We start from the raw sequence: 17,685 nt of genomic DNA, 5'->3' as shown, positions 1-17,685 counted from the left end.
CCCGCTCCATTGTCCCCTCACTCGTGAACAAGACACAAGGTTCTCATTTCTTAACCATGTCGGAAGACATTTTCCATTTCGGAAAATGATTTACTGTGTTACATAGATAATCAGTTATGTGCAAGGTGATTTAATGTATTGTGCAGAAGAGGTGGGATATGTCAAATAAATTTATATGCAATATAAATATGACTAAATAGTTTAATATGCACATGCTTGTATTGCCACAATGGAGAGTATTGGGGAAGTTTTAACTGTTCATAAATTGAATGGCCTGAGGGAAGAAACTGTTCTGGTGCTCATAGCTCTGTAGCGCCGGCCAGAGGGCAACCATTCAAAAAAGTAATGTGCTGGGTGAATGGGGTCCAAAATGATTTTTCCAGCCCTTTCCCTCACTCTGGAAGTGTACAGTTCTTGAAGGGAGGTAGAACCAATAATTTCTTAGCAGTCCGGATTATACTTTGAAGTCTTCTGATGTCTGACTTGGTAGCTGCACAAAACCAGACAGTTGCTGAAGTGCAGAGGACAGACTGAGTAGAACTGGATCAGCAGAGCCTGTGGCAGGTTGAACTTCCTCAGCTGGCAAAGGAAGTACAACCTCTGCTGGGCCTTTTTTTAGTCAATGTGGGTCTCCCACTTCAGGTCCTGTGAGATGGTAGAGCCCAGGAACCTGAATGACTCCACTTCTGCCACAGTTCTGTTCAGAATGGTGAGGGGGTCACAATGTCGGGGTGTTCCTCCAAAAGTCCACTATCATCTCCACTGTTTTGAGCCCTTCTGCTTGCAGACGTGTCATCATCTTGGATGAGGCCGATGACTGTAGTGTCATTTGCAAACTTTAGGAGCTTGACAGAGTAGGTCCTTGGCGATGCAGTCATTTGTGTACAGGTAGAAGAGTAGTGGGGAGAGCACACATCCCTAGGGAGTGTGCTGATCGTACATGTGGAGGAAGTGTATTTCCCCATTCACACTAACAGAAAGCTGATGATCCACAGACAGATAGAGATGGGAACCGAGAGCTGGGTTAATATATTCCATAGGAGAGCAGGGATGATGGTGTTGCAAGTCGAACTGAAGTCCACAAATAGGATCCTTGCATAAGTCCCTGGTCTGTCTAGATGTTGCAGTATGTAATGCAGTCCCATATTGACTGCATCTTCTGCAGATCTGTTAGAAAGCTCAATAGGGAAACTGCAGGGGATCCAGTGTTCAGTGATGTCCTTCAGGTGGGCCAACACCAGTCTCTCAAAAGACTTCATGACCACAGATGTCAGAGTGACGGGTCTGTAGTCATAAAGTCCTGCAATCTTGGGTTTCTTTGGGATGATTGTGGAGCATTTGAAGCAGCAGGGAACTTCACAGTGCTCCAGTGATGATGTGAAGATCTGTGTGAAGATGAGGGCCAGCTGGTCAGCACAGGATGTTAGACAAGTGGGTGAAACACAGTCTGGGCCCTGTACTTTCCCTGTCTTTGGTTTCCGGAAGACCCGGCACACATCCTCTTCACAGATCTTATGTACAGGTTGAGTAGCAGGAGGGGGGAGGAGGGGGGTTGCAGGAGGTGTTGGTGTTGTGTGAAGTGAAGGTCAGATCAGGTGTGGGGTGTGAGACTAGGCTTTTCAAATCTGCAAATCCATTAATTGTTGATTCCCTACAGTGTTGGGGGATGGCAAGAGCATTTCTACATGCACAATGCGCCAAGAACTTAAAGGATTGGAACTAAACAGCTGTGTGGCCACAAGAAAGCCACTTGTTAGTGAGGCTAATCGGAAACAAATACTTCAATTTGATAGGGAGCATAAAGATTGCCTTAAGATGCTTTTCGGATGATCCGAAAATCACAAAAACCACATGCTTATATGGACAAAAACACATTTGACCAGATCACATTTGAGGTGTAAAAGCTATCTTGTATACGTCCCGGTAGCAGTGTAGCAGCTGTGCTAAAAGCTCAGGTTAAGACAGGTATCCACTAAAATAAAGGTTAATTCTGCTTGAAATGTTGCTTTTGTGCTTGGATACAAATTTTGATGCATCTGGGAGAAAGTGCACAGTTTTTTTTTTTTCGCGGTTTCTTTGTCTTTTCTGACTTAGTTGTGGTTTATTATCATACAGTTCCACACTGACATAGTGATTGATCTATGTCATCATGAAACAGAGACTCCAAGTCCAAACACAAGTGGTCACAAGAGATGCATTTAAATGACCAGGTGTACACAGAGATGTGTCTCACCTGACCACATGTAATCGGATCACCCGGGACACATCCTTACACCAGGTGGAAAACAGGAGCAATGGAAAAAGGTCTGATGAGTCCAGATTTACCCTATTCCAAAGGAATGGGTACGTCAGGGTAAGAAGGGAAGCCCATGAAGCGATGCACTTGTCATGCATAGTGCCCACTATACAAGCCTCTGGAGGCAGTGTTATGATCTAGGCTCAGCAATGCTATGCAGCAATAAAATGAAGTCAGCTGACTACCTGAATGTACTGAATGACCCAGTTATCCCATAAATGATTTTTTCCTCCCTGACGACACAGGCATATATTCCAGGACGACAATGTCAAGATTCATTGGGCTAAAATTGTGAAAGTGTGGTTCAGCGAGCATGAGGAATCATTTTCACACATGAATTGGCCACCACAGATTCCTGACCTTAACCCATTGAAAGTCTTTGGGATGTGCTGGAGAACACTTTATGGAGTGGTTCGACTCTCCTGTCGTCAATACAAGATCTCGGCCAAAAATTAATTCAACTATGGATGGAAATCAATGTTGTGACGTTGCATAAGGTTGTTGAAACAACGCCATGACGAATACGCGCTGTAATCAAAGCTAAAGGCGGTCCAACAAAATATTAGAGCATGCAACTTTTTTTTTAACAGGCAGTGCATTAGCCTATGAATATTATATTAATAACTATTATAATAATAAGTAATAATAAATTATATAAAAGATGGCAAAACTCATCACTAAAATGTCTGACTAAGGGACTCTTGGTAATGTTTCTATGACGCTCTTGTGCTGAGATATGGGTGTTGCTATACCAATGCTAGGATGCTCTGAATGGTAGCTAGGCAGTTGCCAGGATGATGCCTAAAATATATTTGCTATCATGATTTGATAGATTCCACACCCATGTATCCACAATGTTCTGATGCAACAGTATGGGTGTTGCTATATGGTTGGTAGGGTGCTCTGGATGGTCACTAGGGTGTGGCTAGACAGTTGCCAGGGTGATTCTTAACGGCTGCTTGAGATCTTGAGTAACACAATCCAACTCTAATGTCTCTGTGACATTCTCATCTGAAGATATCCCTCTAAGCCATTTTCATTGAAAGTCTATGGGCTTTGGTTGCTAGGGTGATCTTTCTGGTTGCTAGGGTGTGGCTAGACAGACATCTTGAAATATTTAAAGGCTGCATGATATCCTGAGTCAAAAGATCCCACCCCTAACTCTCTATGGCACTCTGATCCAAAAATATCCAACTGAGCCATTTTCAATGCAAGTATATGGGGTTGGTTGCTGGGACATGGCTAGCCAGAGTAAAAAGAGCCGATCCCCATGTCTCTATGGCATTCTAACCTTGAGATAGATTTCCTAACAACGTTTAGCCTTTGGGATATTATTATGCCTGCTTTTTCGCCCACCAGTGAACATCGTACGCCCAATGGCCCAAAGCACATGTTTTGGATAATCTGATGCCTTGATAAAGCAAGAGGCACAAATAATAAAATATACTGTAATATAATACATTATACGTTTATAACTAGCTTTTCTAAAAACAACAGAAGGCTATGTTGCATCTTTAATTAGCTATATAAACGTGTATATGGGTGTGTTACCTGTATACCGGTGTGTGCACAGGCCAGCTTTGTGAACTCAATACAGCGTCCATCATTGACATCCCATAAACACATTTCTCTGTAAAACACACACACACACACACACACACACACACACACACACACACACACACACACACACACACACACACTCCATTAATGCACACAGCAAAAGACCCTGGATGAAACGGTGCTTGCACCTAATAAAATACTAACAATTAACACATTATGTTACAAAAGTAGAGCGGATTTTTAAAATGGATTTTGTGTTCCACAGAAGAAAGTCCTTCAGGTACATTATATTCCTTTAAATGGAATCATTTGCATGATTTTATTTTCCCCCTAAAATCCAACATTTCTCTCACCCGCTCTCGGAAGCACTGACGAGGTATTGCTTGTCACTTCCTGCGCTGGCCTTGGACAGACAGGTGACGGAGGCCATGTGACCGAACAGCAGAGCGCGAGGATTAATCTGAACAACAAAGGCAAACACAAACTCTCATTAAACAATCCGAAGTGTTCTCACAACTGAAGACCTGAGTGTGACCTCTCACCTTCAGTTCTGAGGTCATGTCCCAGATGCAGATCTGTCCGTCATGGCAGCCGGTGATGATGGTGGACAGATCGTCCATCACCAGCAGACTGGAGATACAGTGAGTGGGAGCATTACGGCCCCACAGAACGATGGGTAATACCAGACTGTTTCCTGTCATGTTTTCTGTGATACTGAAGAGATAAGAGAGATATTAGATATATGTATTATTAGAGACACTTTTTACCATATTGACATACGGTAAATCCATACACACGGTCACAGCACGAGAGGACAGATTCACTGACCAACACTTTTCCACAACGAATGAATTCAGATATTTCAATTTAGCCATATACAAATGAGGTGTTCATTTTCCCCCACAGATGTTACTGGTGTTCATATCATAATTTGCATCGGCATCACAACCTCAATATCAATGCTGTACTGGCAAATGTGCATTGCAATGCACATAACATGTAATATTATTTGCATGGGTGCAACCAAAGCAGGTGCTGGTGCCACATTTTCAACGGGACCAAATAAACCCTGATGTGGCCCAGCCTGAGACCGAGTTTTACACCCCTGTTTTAATCTATTCTTTGACTAACATGCAAAATACTGTAGTGATGTCATGGAAAGTGCTGGTATCAGATGGTAACACAATGGTGTATATGTACATATATGCATGTCATTTGGTACTCTTTTGTAACATATGTGTATTTATAGTGGGTATAGTGCACATAGTGTGTGTCTCAATGTTTTTATGTGTATATATTGAAAAGAGTGTATGGTTTACGTGAGTAGATAATTAGTGTATAATGTATGCCAGTATGAAATAGTGATGTGAGTGAGTGTGTGTGCATCTCTGTGTTTATCATTATTATTATTATATGACAGCACATCTATTTGAGTGTCCGGTCGCGTCAGATTAAATGTCGTTGTGTGTTTTACTCACCGGAGCGGATATTTATCGCCTCATGATCGTTCTGTCGGTGTTATTAATGAAAATATAGCGTTAATTCCGCAGCGGCTCACTGGTCAGCTGACGGAGGCGTGCTCTTACGTCATTGCGTCATATGAGTGGCGTCATCAACGTGGTCTCTGCTGCCCCCAGTTGTTGATCTACAGTTTTAGATCACGTCTGACCTGAAGCTCATTCGACTGAAGAACACTGAATAATTTGATCAGGATTTGGACAGTAATATTTCAGATGCACATTATTGAAATGATCTGCTGTGAATGTGAAACTCTTTGATTTAAAAACAGAATACTGAGTGTTAAAACGGGATTAGTAAACTGAAGTGAAACTTTGAAGAAGGATTTGGACGTGTGGCTCAGAAAATGGCGTCTGCATCTTTTTCTGAGGAGGATTTCTCTTGTCCTGTGTGCTGTGATGTTTTTAAAAATCCTGTTCTTCTGTCCTGTAGTCACAGTGTGTGTGAAGAGTGTATTCAGAAGTTTTGGGAAAGTAAAGGATCGAAAGAATGTCCAGTTTGCAGAAAAAGATCATCAAGGGACATGCCAACATTAAATCGGGTTTTAAAGAATCTGTGTGAGACTTTCTTACAGGAGAGAAGTCAAAGATCTTCATCAGGATGTGAAGCAGTCTGCAGTCTTCATGAAGAGAAACTCAAACTCTTCTGTCTCGATGATCAACAGCCGGTGTGTTTGGTGTGTCGAGATTCCAGAACACACACAAATCACAAATTCTGTCCTGTAGATGAAGCTGTCATCGATAATAAGGTCAGATCAATTATATTCAAAACATTTATTGAAACATCATAACTTGCAGCATACTTTATGATTGCATATATGAACAAATAATTACAGACAGTAAATGAAGATTATTCTGGTCAAACTCATAATGATCTAAAAGCAGAACAGGGCTGGAAAGTAAGAACTCTTTATATTAACATGTCCATTTCTTTCAGGAGAAACTCAAAACTGCACTAAAACCCTTACAGGAGAAACTGAGAATATTTGAGAAGTTTAAACAGAATTTGGATCAAACTGCAGAACATATTAAGGTTTGAATTAAACTGTGTAATTAAAGAGTGTGAAACATCCACTGATCTATATATATAACAGGATTGCTCATAGAATTCTAAACTGCCAGCAGTAGGTGAAGCTACCGGAAGTGCTCTGGCGGCCATTTTACTATTCCCTAACGACAGAGAGCATCGCGGCATGTGCAGCGTTTAACCGCGAAACAACACTCACTTAAGGATGCGGCTAAAGTGCCCACAGGTTGTAATTTATACAGACTATGTACCTATTAAGCACAAATTAGACGTTATCCCCATGTAGAGTGGGCATAACGATCATAATCTTTAATAATCAACAGTAAAAATACAACACCAAAGTGTATTAATACCCCTTTTTAAAGCAAAGTTATCCATCTGCAGATTGTTACAGGATGCAATGTTTCTCTGCCTTCATAGTTTAAATCTGTTGATGCTCATTGTTCATAATGTTGACAAATTATACAACTGCATAATTTGCCAACATTATTAACCATTTTTTACTAGATTATATAGTAAATGTGAACTAATTTAGGGGGGGGGCATGCACATCAACAAATTTTAAAGTTGTTAATAAAAACGACTAGCTTTGTGTTGATATTGTAACTAGACAGTACATCTTAAGAATAAATCCAGAAGAACCAAATATAAAAACGTAGTATACACACAAGTTCATATACAGTATGTGTATATATACACACACACACACACACACATAAATTAATTTACCTTTACATAATGGAATTATCCATTTGCATTCATTTCTGGAATATGTACATACCAGCTTGTGAGCATTTAATAATTTCAACAATCCCTGATCTTTTAAATCATAATTAGAAATAAGTTTATTGACATATGCACACAAGGAAATCATACATATTTTATTTGTTCAATAACAAAAGCTTCCAAGTACACCAAAAAATTGACTTAAACTGAACAATACAATACAAATTTGCAGATATGTGGGAACAAATCTGCTAATGGATTTAACAACAATCCCACATTATTCAGCTTTCAAAAGAATGATAGCAAGACATGCCATCAGAGCTAGTGGCAACAGTTCTCCACCGGATAGCACAGTGACACTGGAGGCAGCATCTTCTGATATGCTGGCATTTCAGGCAGTGACGTTCAGCCTGAAACAGAAGACACAGAGAAAAACATCACTGTATCTCTTCCCAGCTTGTCCATGTTCAAAGAGGCTGTGGTGGGGTACATAGCAGGCTTTGCAGTTAAAACAACTATGAAGATGATTCTGTGCACTACCTGTTAATCAGCACTCAGTGTCGAGAGCTCTTCCCAAGATGAACACACTGATCGACATGAAGCCCTGAGGTGGATTTATAAGACCGTCAGACAGCATCCTGAAAGTCTGCAAGACAGCTGAGAGATTTCTTCAACAGCACACACTCACAAGGCCCATCTCTGTCCCCACAAAGGTTCTGGATCTCCATGGTGGTTCTGCATTCAAGGAACTTGAGGCAAACATGTTCAACCTAGAACCATACAACAATCACATCTTCATACTCAGTGCATTGCAGAAAGCTGCACAAACATCAGCCTCCACTTCATTGCCAAGGAAACATGTGCTGCATCACACTCCAAACGGCTTAGGAAAACTGTGGGCAAGCTTGTACTGCAAAATAGAAGAAAAAAGAAAAGTTTGATATAAAGATCAGGAGCCGGTTGCACCAGCTATACAAAAGTTTAAACTTAGCCTAGTTGTGGCGTAAATGGGCACGAAGTCACAATTTACGCACTACTAAATATTTGAGCATTGCACCATTAAACTTCGGTAGAATGTAACCCTAAGTATAAACTAAATATTTACGGAAGACTCTGAGCAGGTGTAACTGATGGAATAAAAAAGCAGACTGATATTTTATGACATCAATAAGCTCATGTTTTGCATATCAGGCATCAATCAAATAATTGTGATTATGACAATTAATTGCCTGTTTTAGGTGTTTCATAAATATGATGATTTATTACCATACAAACTCACTAATTCATTTAATACAAATTTTTACAAGCTTGAGTCATATAATAAAATAAGGGTATGATTTCCTTTTCAGGCTTCAAAATCATATGAATGACAGTCAAATATAAAAGTATAAAATGTTAAATAATTAAAACAATATCTTAATTATCAAAATATGTCTCTCAAGAGAGCTGCTCTTGTGACGTCCGCAGTGACGGTTACGTGAGCAAACAAGGTTTGTACATCAACCGTAACAAAATCAAATTGAAGTTCATGGATTTTTAATACTTTTGTGTACAAATATGAAGCTGCTTATTGGATCAATGCAGGTAAACTTCATATTATGCGACTACGCATCACTTTATGGAGAGTTTACGACTTACTAGTTAAGACTTTAAGAACAGGTGGAGCAACCAAATTAAGCACAGACTTAGTTGCAAACTAACTAGTAGTTACGAAGCCTTGAACTTTATACCCCAACTTAAGACCTTACACACAGCTATTTACTCAACCTCATGTCCTTCCAAACCTGTATGACTTTTTCTGTGGAACACAAAAGATGACATGTTAAAGAATGTTTTGTCCATATAATGAATGCCATTGGTGACCAAAACAAGCTATTTTGCTCACCATTTACTTTCCTTATATGGAATACAAAATAAATTTTTGGGGGAAAGTCACATGGATTTGGAAGGACATGAGGTTGAGTATATGATGACAGAATTTACATATTTGGGTCAACTTTTCTATTAATATTAAATGTTATATATGTTATACTATCTGAAACACAGTAATTTTATGACACTTATACTGCATGTTGCAAAAGTATCTTCATTGCAAATAAAAACAGATAGTATAATATTGTTTACTCTGTTAAAACAGCTCTTCAGTGAAGCCAGGCTGACAACTGTCTCCTCATACAGCTTTTCCTCCTGTTGCAAACCAATTCCAGCTTTATCTGACATTCAGTGGGATGATTATTGAAATCCAAACTGCAAACTTACCTTGTTTAACTTCAACAATATCCATGTGCTCCTTGTCAGGGCTGGACTGGGAAGAGAAATCGGAACGGGATTTGACATAACTGGCCCAAAATTTGTTGGGGGGGGGGTGGTGGTTTTCCCGCTAACGCGGCGGCTCGTTTTAGATTATCGCGGCCGACACTGTCTGCGGCCCGCTCGGTTCTCCCGATGGCCAGTCCACCCTGATCGGCCTCAAAGTGCGTCGGTCCACCGGAAAAATGTCCGGTAGGCCAGATTACCAGTCCAGCCCTGCTCCTCGTCTATTCCAATTGATCACTTTATAAATGCCCGTGAGCTGGTCCGTATTCAGGCCTGCACTGCAAAAAGTACAAATCACACACAGAGAATTAATGAAGGCATTATATTTATCATATGTAACCGGTGTTGATCCGCAATTAGATATTCAACTTGACCAAAAAAGCTAACTTGGTGAGTTATACTGTTATTCATTGTGGTTATTTTCCTAAGTTAACGTTAGCTGCATAGCTAATATTCATTTATCATAAGAAAATAACCACAATGCACGTTCAACGTAAACAAAAGCTACAAAACATAATTATGTATTCAGAATAAAAACTTTAAAGCCTGCTAAAAACATGTTTGAAAAAGTCTACTGATATCTTACCTCAGTTTCTTAAACTTGTTTCTATTGAGGTAACACGTGCGCCGCTGAACGTAATGCTGCTGCAATAAAGAGTAACATAACACGCTCACATTTAGAATAAGCAGGGGGGAAAAATGACAGTCAAAATAAATAATGAATTACATATTTAGGAAGATTGCATTGTGATGCAGTGTATGCAGACATAAAACATTTTTTTTTATGTGACTGGATAGGTAAAAATTACTCACCAAAACAGACGATTTCCCATTGAGACCCATAGGAATACAGAACGTTAGGGAATACCAAGATGGCGGCGCAGTAGCTTCACTGTTGTGACGTCATGAGCTATCCAGTTATATATATAGATCAGTGGAAACATCCCATTTTTGGAAGTGTATATTGATATACAGTTTGACCATCAGATCTTTCTCTGAAATGTCTTTTGTTTCAGTTTCAGGCTCGACACACAGAGAGGAAGATTAATGAGGAGTTTGAGAAACTTCACCAGTTTCTACATGATGAAGAGGCCGCCAGAATAACAGCACTGAGAGAGGAAGAGGAGCAGAAGAGTCAGATGATGAAGGAGAAGATTGAGAAGATGAGCAGACAGATTTCATCTCTTTCACACACAATCAGAGTCATAGAGGAGCAGATGACAGCTGAAGATCTTTCATTCCTACAGGTGGAAACAATGAACATTTATACAACTTCAATATTCATTATACTGGAGACAAATGTCAGTTTCAAACATTCAAAGCAAATTCAGTTTGGATGAATAATCTGTGTTTCTTTCTTTGTACAGAACTTGAAGAGCACAATGGAAAGGTTTGTATTGTGTTTCCTGTTTCTCTCTCGGTTCTGAACCCAAATCAACATGACTGACTCCTGAATGTTTTTCAGAACCCAGTGTACACCAGCAGATCCAGAGAACATTTCAGGAGTTCTGATCAATGTCCCAAAACATCTGAGCAACCTGAAGTTCACTGTGATACAGAAGATGCAGGAAAATGTTCAATACAGTGAGTTGAGAATACAACAATGAATTCATAATGATCATTTGTGTTATTTGATGTGTGTTTGAGTGTGTATCTGTCCTCTCTCTTCAGCTCCAGTGACTTTGGACCCCAACACTGCTCACTGTAATCTCATCGTGTCTGATGATCTGATCAGTGTGAGATTCAGTGAAGAGGAACAGCTGCTTCCTGATAATACTGAGAGATTTGATATGTATAAGTGTGTTTTGGGTTCAGAGGGTTTTAATTCAGGGATTCACTGTTGGGATGTTCAGGTTGGAGACTGTACAAGCTGGTATTTGGGTGTGATGACAGAATCTGCTCAGAGGAAGAAGAACATATTATCCAGGAGTGGATTCTGGTGTGTGGGGTTTTATGATGGTATATATGATGCATTCATTTCACCTGATCAAACACCTCGTGTCTCAGTGAAAGAGAAACTCCAGAGAATCAGAGTTCAGCTGGACTGTGACAGAGGAAAACTGTCATTCTCTGATCCTCTCACTAACACACACATACACACTTTCACACACACGTTTACTGAGAGAATATTTCCATTGTTCAGTGTTTTCTGTGACATTTCTCCTCTGATGATCTTACCAGTGAACTCCTCTGAAAAAAAGACTTAAGAATGAAATTACAGATTAAACTTGTATCTACAAAAGTTGAGTTTCTGTAGAAGACAGACTAATCAAATGTGTCTTTGTAGCATCAGCTGTTAATTAATTTAATCTGACATGTTTTAATGCTTTTTAATGATGCTGGCTAAGATGTGAATTCATATGTGAGATCAGTGATTTACTGTACATCTTAATAATGTTATCTCGGGTTGTTATTGATCATTATATGACAGATATAATGACCAATTAAATTCTCAAAATAATCATTATAATACAACTCCTCAACTCATTGTAAAGATGTATATTTAGATGTTTTATCTGTATTTTCAGTTATAAATTCACTTACCAACTGGTGTTTTAAAGACTATTTTATAAAACATATCATCATCAAGTCATGGAAACTTTTCAAGAGTTTTTAAGAAGTTTAATTTGTGTTTGTAAAATAAAAAGTACCATAAAAATGTGTTTTATTGTTTTAACTCCAAACACTCACATTTATAACTTAATCTGATACACTAAAGTAAAATATAGAGTTGAGCTGGACTGTGACAGATAACTAACACACACGTTTATTAAGAGTATTTCCATTGTTCAGTGTTGATCGCGACATTAAGGTGAATAATTTCACAGTGTTACAAACACATAATATGTGTGTGTGCGCGCGAGTGTGTGTTTATGTGTGTGTGTGTGTGTTGATAACAGGTAAGTAACACACAGAAAAGTAGTTTTCTACTGCAGTAGAGGGAAAGGTGAGTCCAATGCTGTGTCTGAAATCACCCACTCGTTCACTCTTTCCTATATAGTGAATGGCTGTGAGTGCACTATATTTCAGCAGTGAGTGAACGAAATGAGTGAACGATTTCAGACACTGACGTAAATTCCATGCGACAGAGAACACCGGGAGCTGTCGCAGACATTTGCCATGAACATTTCATCTGTGTGGCTTCATGAATTTGATAATCTCTCTAATCTTTATATATATATATATAATAGTATAATAGGCAATTCAATATTTTATTTTAGCATTAATAAAAAAATAATCATAATTCAATGATCATAATAGAGTTAATCTTTTCACAACTGTTCATTTGATATGTGTAACGGTGTTGAAATTACTGTTAAATTCATGCTAAGATTGGGACATCTCGATATTGGTTGATGCAAATTTGCAGGTATTTGCATAGGTTACATAGTGGGGTGGTGCTACGTGATCCACAGCAGAGCCTCATATCTCTCGCTGTTGGTAAATTGCTCTGACGATTGCTCTGTTATTAAAATGAATTATGTTCATCTGCAGACACAAGTTCGACGTTTAAGTCACAAGAATGTATCTGATTAATCTGTGATCATTCTGATCCTGTCAGTCGGGTCAAATATGTAATATTTGCAGAGATAAACCCAAGATGTGTGTAATTAACTTATTTGTGAACGGAAAGTGTTTTTATTTCATTTTAAAGATGACTGAGCAACATTGAACCACTGTATTTACCAGCCTTTGGTTGTTTGTCCCAGGTCCAATAAAAGAGAAGCCTTGAGTGACCATCCACCTGCTCTCAGAGTGATTACTTACACACAGGCCCAGTCACAGATTACATTAATGATAGAGAAATTATTTCAATTTGTCATGCTTATATTTTATTTTTCATGAAAAGATAATATAAACATTTAATCTGTGTTATTAAAGATACAATTAATGAAAACGCTGTTGTACGCTACTATATATCTTATTATTAAAACAAATTGTAGAAAAGTAAACTACCAACAAAAACCAACCCAAGTGCACAAGCGCACATTTTCGCTGGGTTCTTCTTATCGGTGTCCTCCATCCGAGGCCGAAGGCAAACTTGATGCAAAAATGGACTCCATCTTGTTTCTGGTGAATTTGATTTTCTTGTGAAGAAAATTGTATTTTACACAACTTTGAAGCGTTGTTGGCTCGTCGACACCACCAATCGGTAAGACGTTATTAAGGCAAAATACATTTAGCTGTAAACTAAATAAATTAAGAATAGATCCATTGAACTCCTGGAAAATTTCTTACAGCATATTTAAAAACTTAGACTTCAGTTTTTAGTTTACAGTTGAATGTATTTTGTATTTAGATCATTTGTGTATCTTATGTTTATATAAATAACTTTTTTTAATGTCCAGAAGAATGGATTACACATTACCATACACTATTGTGTATAAATATATATGTATGTTTATTAACTCAGCAAAAAGAAACATCCCCTTTTCAGGACTCTGTATTTTAAAGTATTTTGTATAAATACAAATAACTTTTCAGATCTTTATTGTAAAGGATTTAAACAATGTTTTCCATGCTTGTTCAATGAACCATAAACAATGAATGAACATGCACCTGTGGAACGGTCATTGAGACACTAACAGCTTACAAATGGTAAGGTCACAGTTATGGCAATTAAGGTCAGTTATATAAACTTAGGACACTAAAGAGACCTTTCTACTGACTCTGAAAAACACCAAAAGAAAGATGCCCGGGGTCCCTGCTCATCTGCGTGAACGTGCCTTAGGCATACTGCATGGAGGCATGAGGGCTGCAGATGTGGCCAGGGTAATAAATTGCAATGTCTGTACTGTGAGACGCCTAAGACAGCACAACAGGGAGACGGGAAGGACCGCTGATCGTCCTCGCAGTGGCAGACCAGTGTGAGATCAGTGATTTACTGTACATCTTAATAATGTGATCTCGGGTTGTTATTGATCATTATACGACAGAACAGTTGAGCTGGACTGTGACAGATAACACACACACACACACACACACACACACACACACACACGCACATTTATTAAGAGAATATTTCTATTGTTCAATTTTGTTCGTGACATTTCTTCTCTATTGATCTTACCAGAGAACTCTTAAATGAGTCTCTGAAGCACAAAGTCAGAATAAGTTTGTTTTGTCTATTAATTCCTTCACTTGTCTTTTCTGCTGTTAAAATACAAATAATGAAATCACACTTTTATTCATGGTTGAAAAATAAATAATTGTGGTTGAAGAAATGAGAATATCTCATGTGAGTAACGTCATCAATGTAACTTCAGGAGAACATGAACAGAGAAACACAAGCAGAAGCCACAACATCAGAACATATTTCAGACTTTATAGTGATCTAAAGCGAGCGGTTCTGTGGACTTCACATTAGTCCACATTCAGAACTGACGTCTGAACAACCTTGAAGACAAAGATATTATCATCAATATTAATTATTGTTAGTATTTCACTATTTTCTGCTTTTTAAGTCTTTTCAACTCAACTGTAATTTGTTACAATCAAATAATAAATAATTTCCCCCATATAATATTAAGATTTGTTGCACTTTCTTAACAATTAACACATTTCTTCACAAAATATTTTAAATGCAAATAATTTTATTAGTATGTGAAAATGTTACTGATTTAATTGTAAAGTACGTTTGTAAATATAAATAAATGTATTGGTAAACTATATATCATGTTACTATTTGCTGCATTGATTTTATATTTTAATTCAAATTCTCATTACCAAAATATGTCCAGATGTTTATTTATTTATCATTTTTTTGTCATACATCATCATTTTCGTTCTTTTGATTTTGGGGTGAAATGCCCCGGACATGTTCTTGACAAGTTTAGCACAGCATGTACCTGTTCAGGTGAGATCTGTTGTGAATCTTTGTATTTTATGAATGAACCGTTACACTCTGGGTCATCCATTTTTGAAATGTTTATAGACATGATTTGATAAATCTAAAGCGTGCAGCTGCATTACAATCTGAATTAACACCTGGAGGAACTTCAACTCTTCCATTCTTTCCTTTTTCCCTAAAAATAACATTTGTGATATTCCCAATACATAATAGTGGATATTAAGATTATTTTATAAAAACATGGAAGATAATGATGACATCAGAGTGTGAGCTCATGACTAACAAGCCACACTTTACCTCAAAGTCCACTTTACCTGTCAGCGTTTATAAAAGAACTGTTCAAAGAATAAAATCAATCTGACCCTTTCATACAAACAGATCCACACACTAAATGTGAACAAACTGAATACAAAAACTAAAATGTTTTTTAAAGTGGGGTATTTCCTAACGCCTGAGCTCTCTTCCTCTCTAGCTTTCACACTTCTTTTAGTTTTTCTTTAGGAACGACGGGATGCGAAACTTTTTCTTCTTCTTTGAGGGCGATTTGTTGGGAGATTCGTCACTGCTGTGACCTCCCACCGCATCATCACCAGCAACAGGCTCCTCCCACACTACCTGAGGGGTGGAGTCTGTCTCACAGGGGCGGGCTCTTCTGCAGGGAGGGTGGTGACATCAGAGGCCTCATGGGGGGTCAGATCGGGGAGGGTCTATTGAATGTGGCGTTGTCATTCTCGTCTTTGAAGGTCTGCTCGTGTTGTGCTTCTGTGGTGAATGTGGTCAAAATGGAGGGGGAAGATAATAGTGAGTTTGTAGAATGACTTATGACAAGTTTTACATCCAGGGGAAATTTAGACCTCAACAGTTCAGCTCAACTCACACAAAACACAAATTTTTTTTGCTACAATCTCTGAAAAACTAGAATATCTGCAATAGCGCACCGATTTCATGATATAGATGCAAATTAACACCTTTAATTACATCCTAATGCAATTACTTAGTGCACCTATTATGGTTTTTAAACGTGCCCAATTTTGCCCAAGGTCTCATACAATAGATTTACATGCATCCAGGGACGTGCACAGACATTTTGAGGGGCAGGGGCTGAAGTGAAAAAAAGGGCACTTCTCATAATTACGTATTTTTTTACTTTTTTAAACTAAAAAAGTATATATATTAACACAACTCTGACTTCCTTTTTAAAAAAATTATTTAAAAATTTAATTAATTTTATCTTCCTCAAACTCACGCAATTGTTTACAAAATAATCAGTTCACACAGAAACCATGGTCTCCTTAGTATTTAATTTTTAAAAAACATTTATTAGGCTTCAAAAAATAAAACAGCTTTTAATTTAAGTGAACTTCAAACAATCCTCACATAAACCCATAATAAATGTCATATTTACCTGTGCCCTTCCTGTCTAACAGGTAGGACATATACAGAATTGAATAAAGTTATCAGACAGTCTGCGCTGCATAAATTATAAATTATATATAGACTAATCCTTATTAAAGCTACGCAAGGTCTTTAGTCAAGAGCAGTGAGTAAATTTCTCTGTTCCCTTTGTTCTTTGATTAACTTTACTGACAGAAAGCTTTATTGGATGCTGGCCCTTTAAGAGCAGCCGTTGCTGAGACGCGGATCTCACACGCGCCTCATTCTCTCACAACTCTTTATGTCCATCATAAGACTGCTCTTATGTTATGAAGATACTTGACAAACGACATTTTGGCATAATTGTGTGTGTTATTGTTCTTTCAAGCGCGAAAGAGAACTGTATTCTGGCGCGCGGTCTGAGCATGCGCATGATTCTGTGAGTCACAGTCAGGACATTCACATGCAGCGCGCTCTCTTTTGACTTTTGAGCGCTTCAGAACTCCTGACCTGATATTTAGATACACTATTCAATAAATATATTTGTTTGACAGGGAAGCTGTGCGCAAACAGAAATATATATTATTTTTCAAAAATAAAAAAAAGCACCCCAGAAAAAAGGGCACTTTCTCTCCAGGAATAAAAAGGACAGGTGCTCAAGCCCCTTTTGATGTCTGCATGCATCCATGATTAAAAAACACTTTAATTTCTTCTTCTTCTTCTTTCAAAGTTTTATGGCGGTTGGCAAACCAGCTAAAAGGTGCATTTACCGCCACCAACTGGACAGGAGTGTGAAGCATTAACAGAGTGAAGCAATTATCAAAAAAAAAAAAAAAAAAAATTATATATAAATATATATATATATATATCTCAACCTATATTCTGTTAACCAATCCTGTTTCCTTTAGATACCTCATTAAAGCACTATAGACCCTTTTCTCTTTCTGTGCGTTTTGAAATATGCTATTGACTGACAATGTATCAATACCTATGTAGCTTAATGTTTCTGCAAAAT

At 38.1% G+C, this 17,685-nt stretch overlaps 2 protein-coding genes across 2 annotated transcripts in view; one reads left to right on the top strand and one right to left on the bottom strand.

The window, feature by feature from the left end:
- The window catches only part of LOC127628597 (WD repeat-containing protein 7-like), a 113,535-nt gene extending 108,097 nt beyond the window's left edge, over nucleotides 1-5,438 (bottom strand). Inside the window, 4 exon segments of the mRNA XM_052105368.1 lie at nucleotides 3,848-3,926; nucleotides 4,213-4,319; nucleotides 4,402-4,573; nucleotides 5,338-5,438. Of these exon segments, the coding sequence (XP_051961328.1) occupies nucleotides 3,848-3,926; nucleotides 4,213-4,319; nucleotides 4,402-4,560 (345 nt within the window). The 5' untranslated portion in view covers nucleotides 4,561-4,573; nucleotides 5,338-5,438.
- Nucleotides 5,439-5,515: 77 nt separating this feature from the next.
- On the top strand, nucleotides 5,516-12,092 carry LOC127628909 (E3 ubiquitin-protein ligase TRIM39-like). The gene is made up of 6 exons (XM_052105888.1): nucleotides 5,516-6,125; nucleotides 6,314-6,409; nucleotides 10,462-10,692; nucleotides 10,813-10,835; nucleotides 10,911-11,029; nucleotides 11,117-12,092. Exons 1-6 carry the CDS (start codon nucleotides 5,724-5,726, stop codon nucleotides 11,650-11,652), a joined length of 1,407 nt encoding a protein of 468 aa, XP_051961848.1. The 5' UTR covers nucleotides 5,516-5,723; the 3' UTR covers nucleotides 11,653-12,092.
- The last annotated feature ends 5,593 nt before the right edge of the window (nucleotides 12,093-17,685 follow it).

This window comes from Xyrauchen texanus, chromosome 35 (genome assembly GCF_025860055.1).
Source record: "Xyrauchen texanus isolate HMW12.3.18 chromosome 35, RBS_HiC_50CHRs, whole genome shotgun sequence".
Classification (NCBI taxonomy): domain Eukaryota; kingdom Metazoa; phylum Chordata; class Actinopteri; order Cypriniformes; family Catostomidae; genus Xyrauchen; species Xyrauchen texanus.
This window is presented reverse-complemented; position numbering and strand designations above follow the sequence as displayed.

Coding starts and splice junctions, on each gene's coding strand:
- LOC127628909 (XM_052105888.1), top strand. CDS start 5,724: ATGGCGTCTGCATCTTTTTCTGAGGAGGATTTCTCTTGTCCTGTGTGC. Junction 6,126..6,313: donor AAGCTGTCATCGATAATAAG/GTCAGATCAATT, acceptor CATTTCTTTCAG/GAGAAACTCAAAACTGCACT. Junction 6,410..10,461: donor AAACTGCAGAACATATTAAG/GTTTGAATTAAA, acceptor CTTTTGTTTCAG/TTTCAGGCTCGACACACAGA.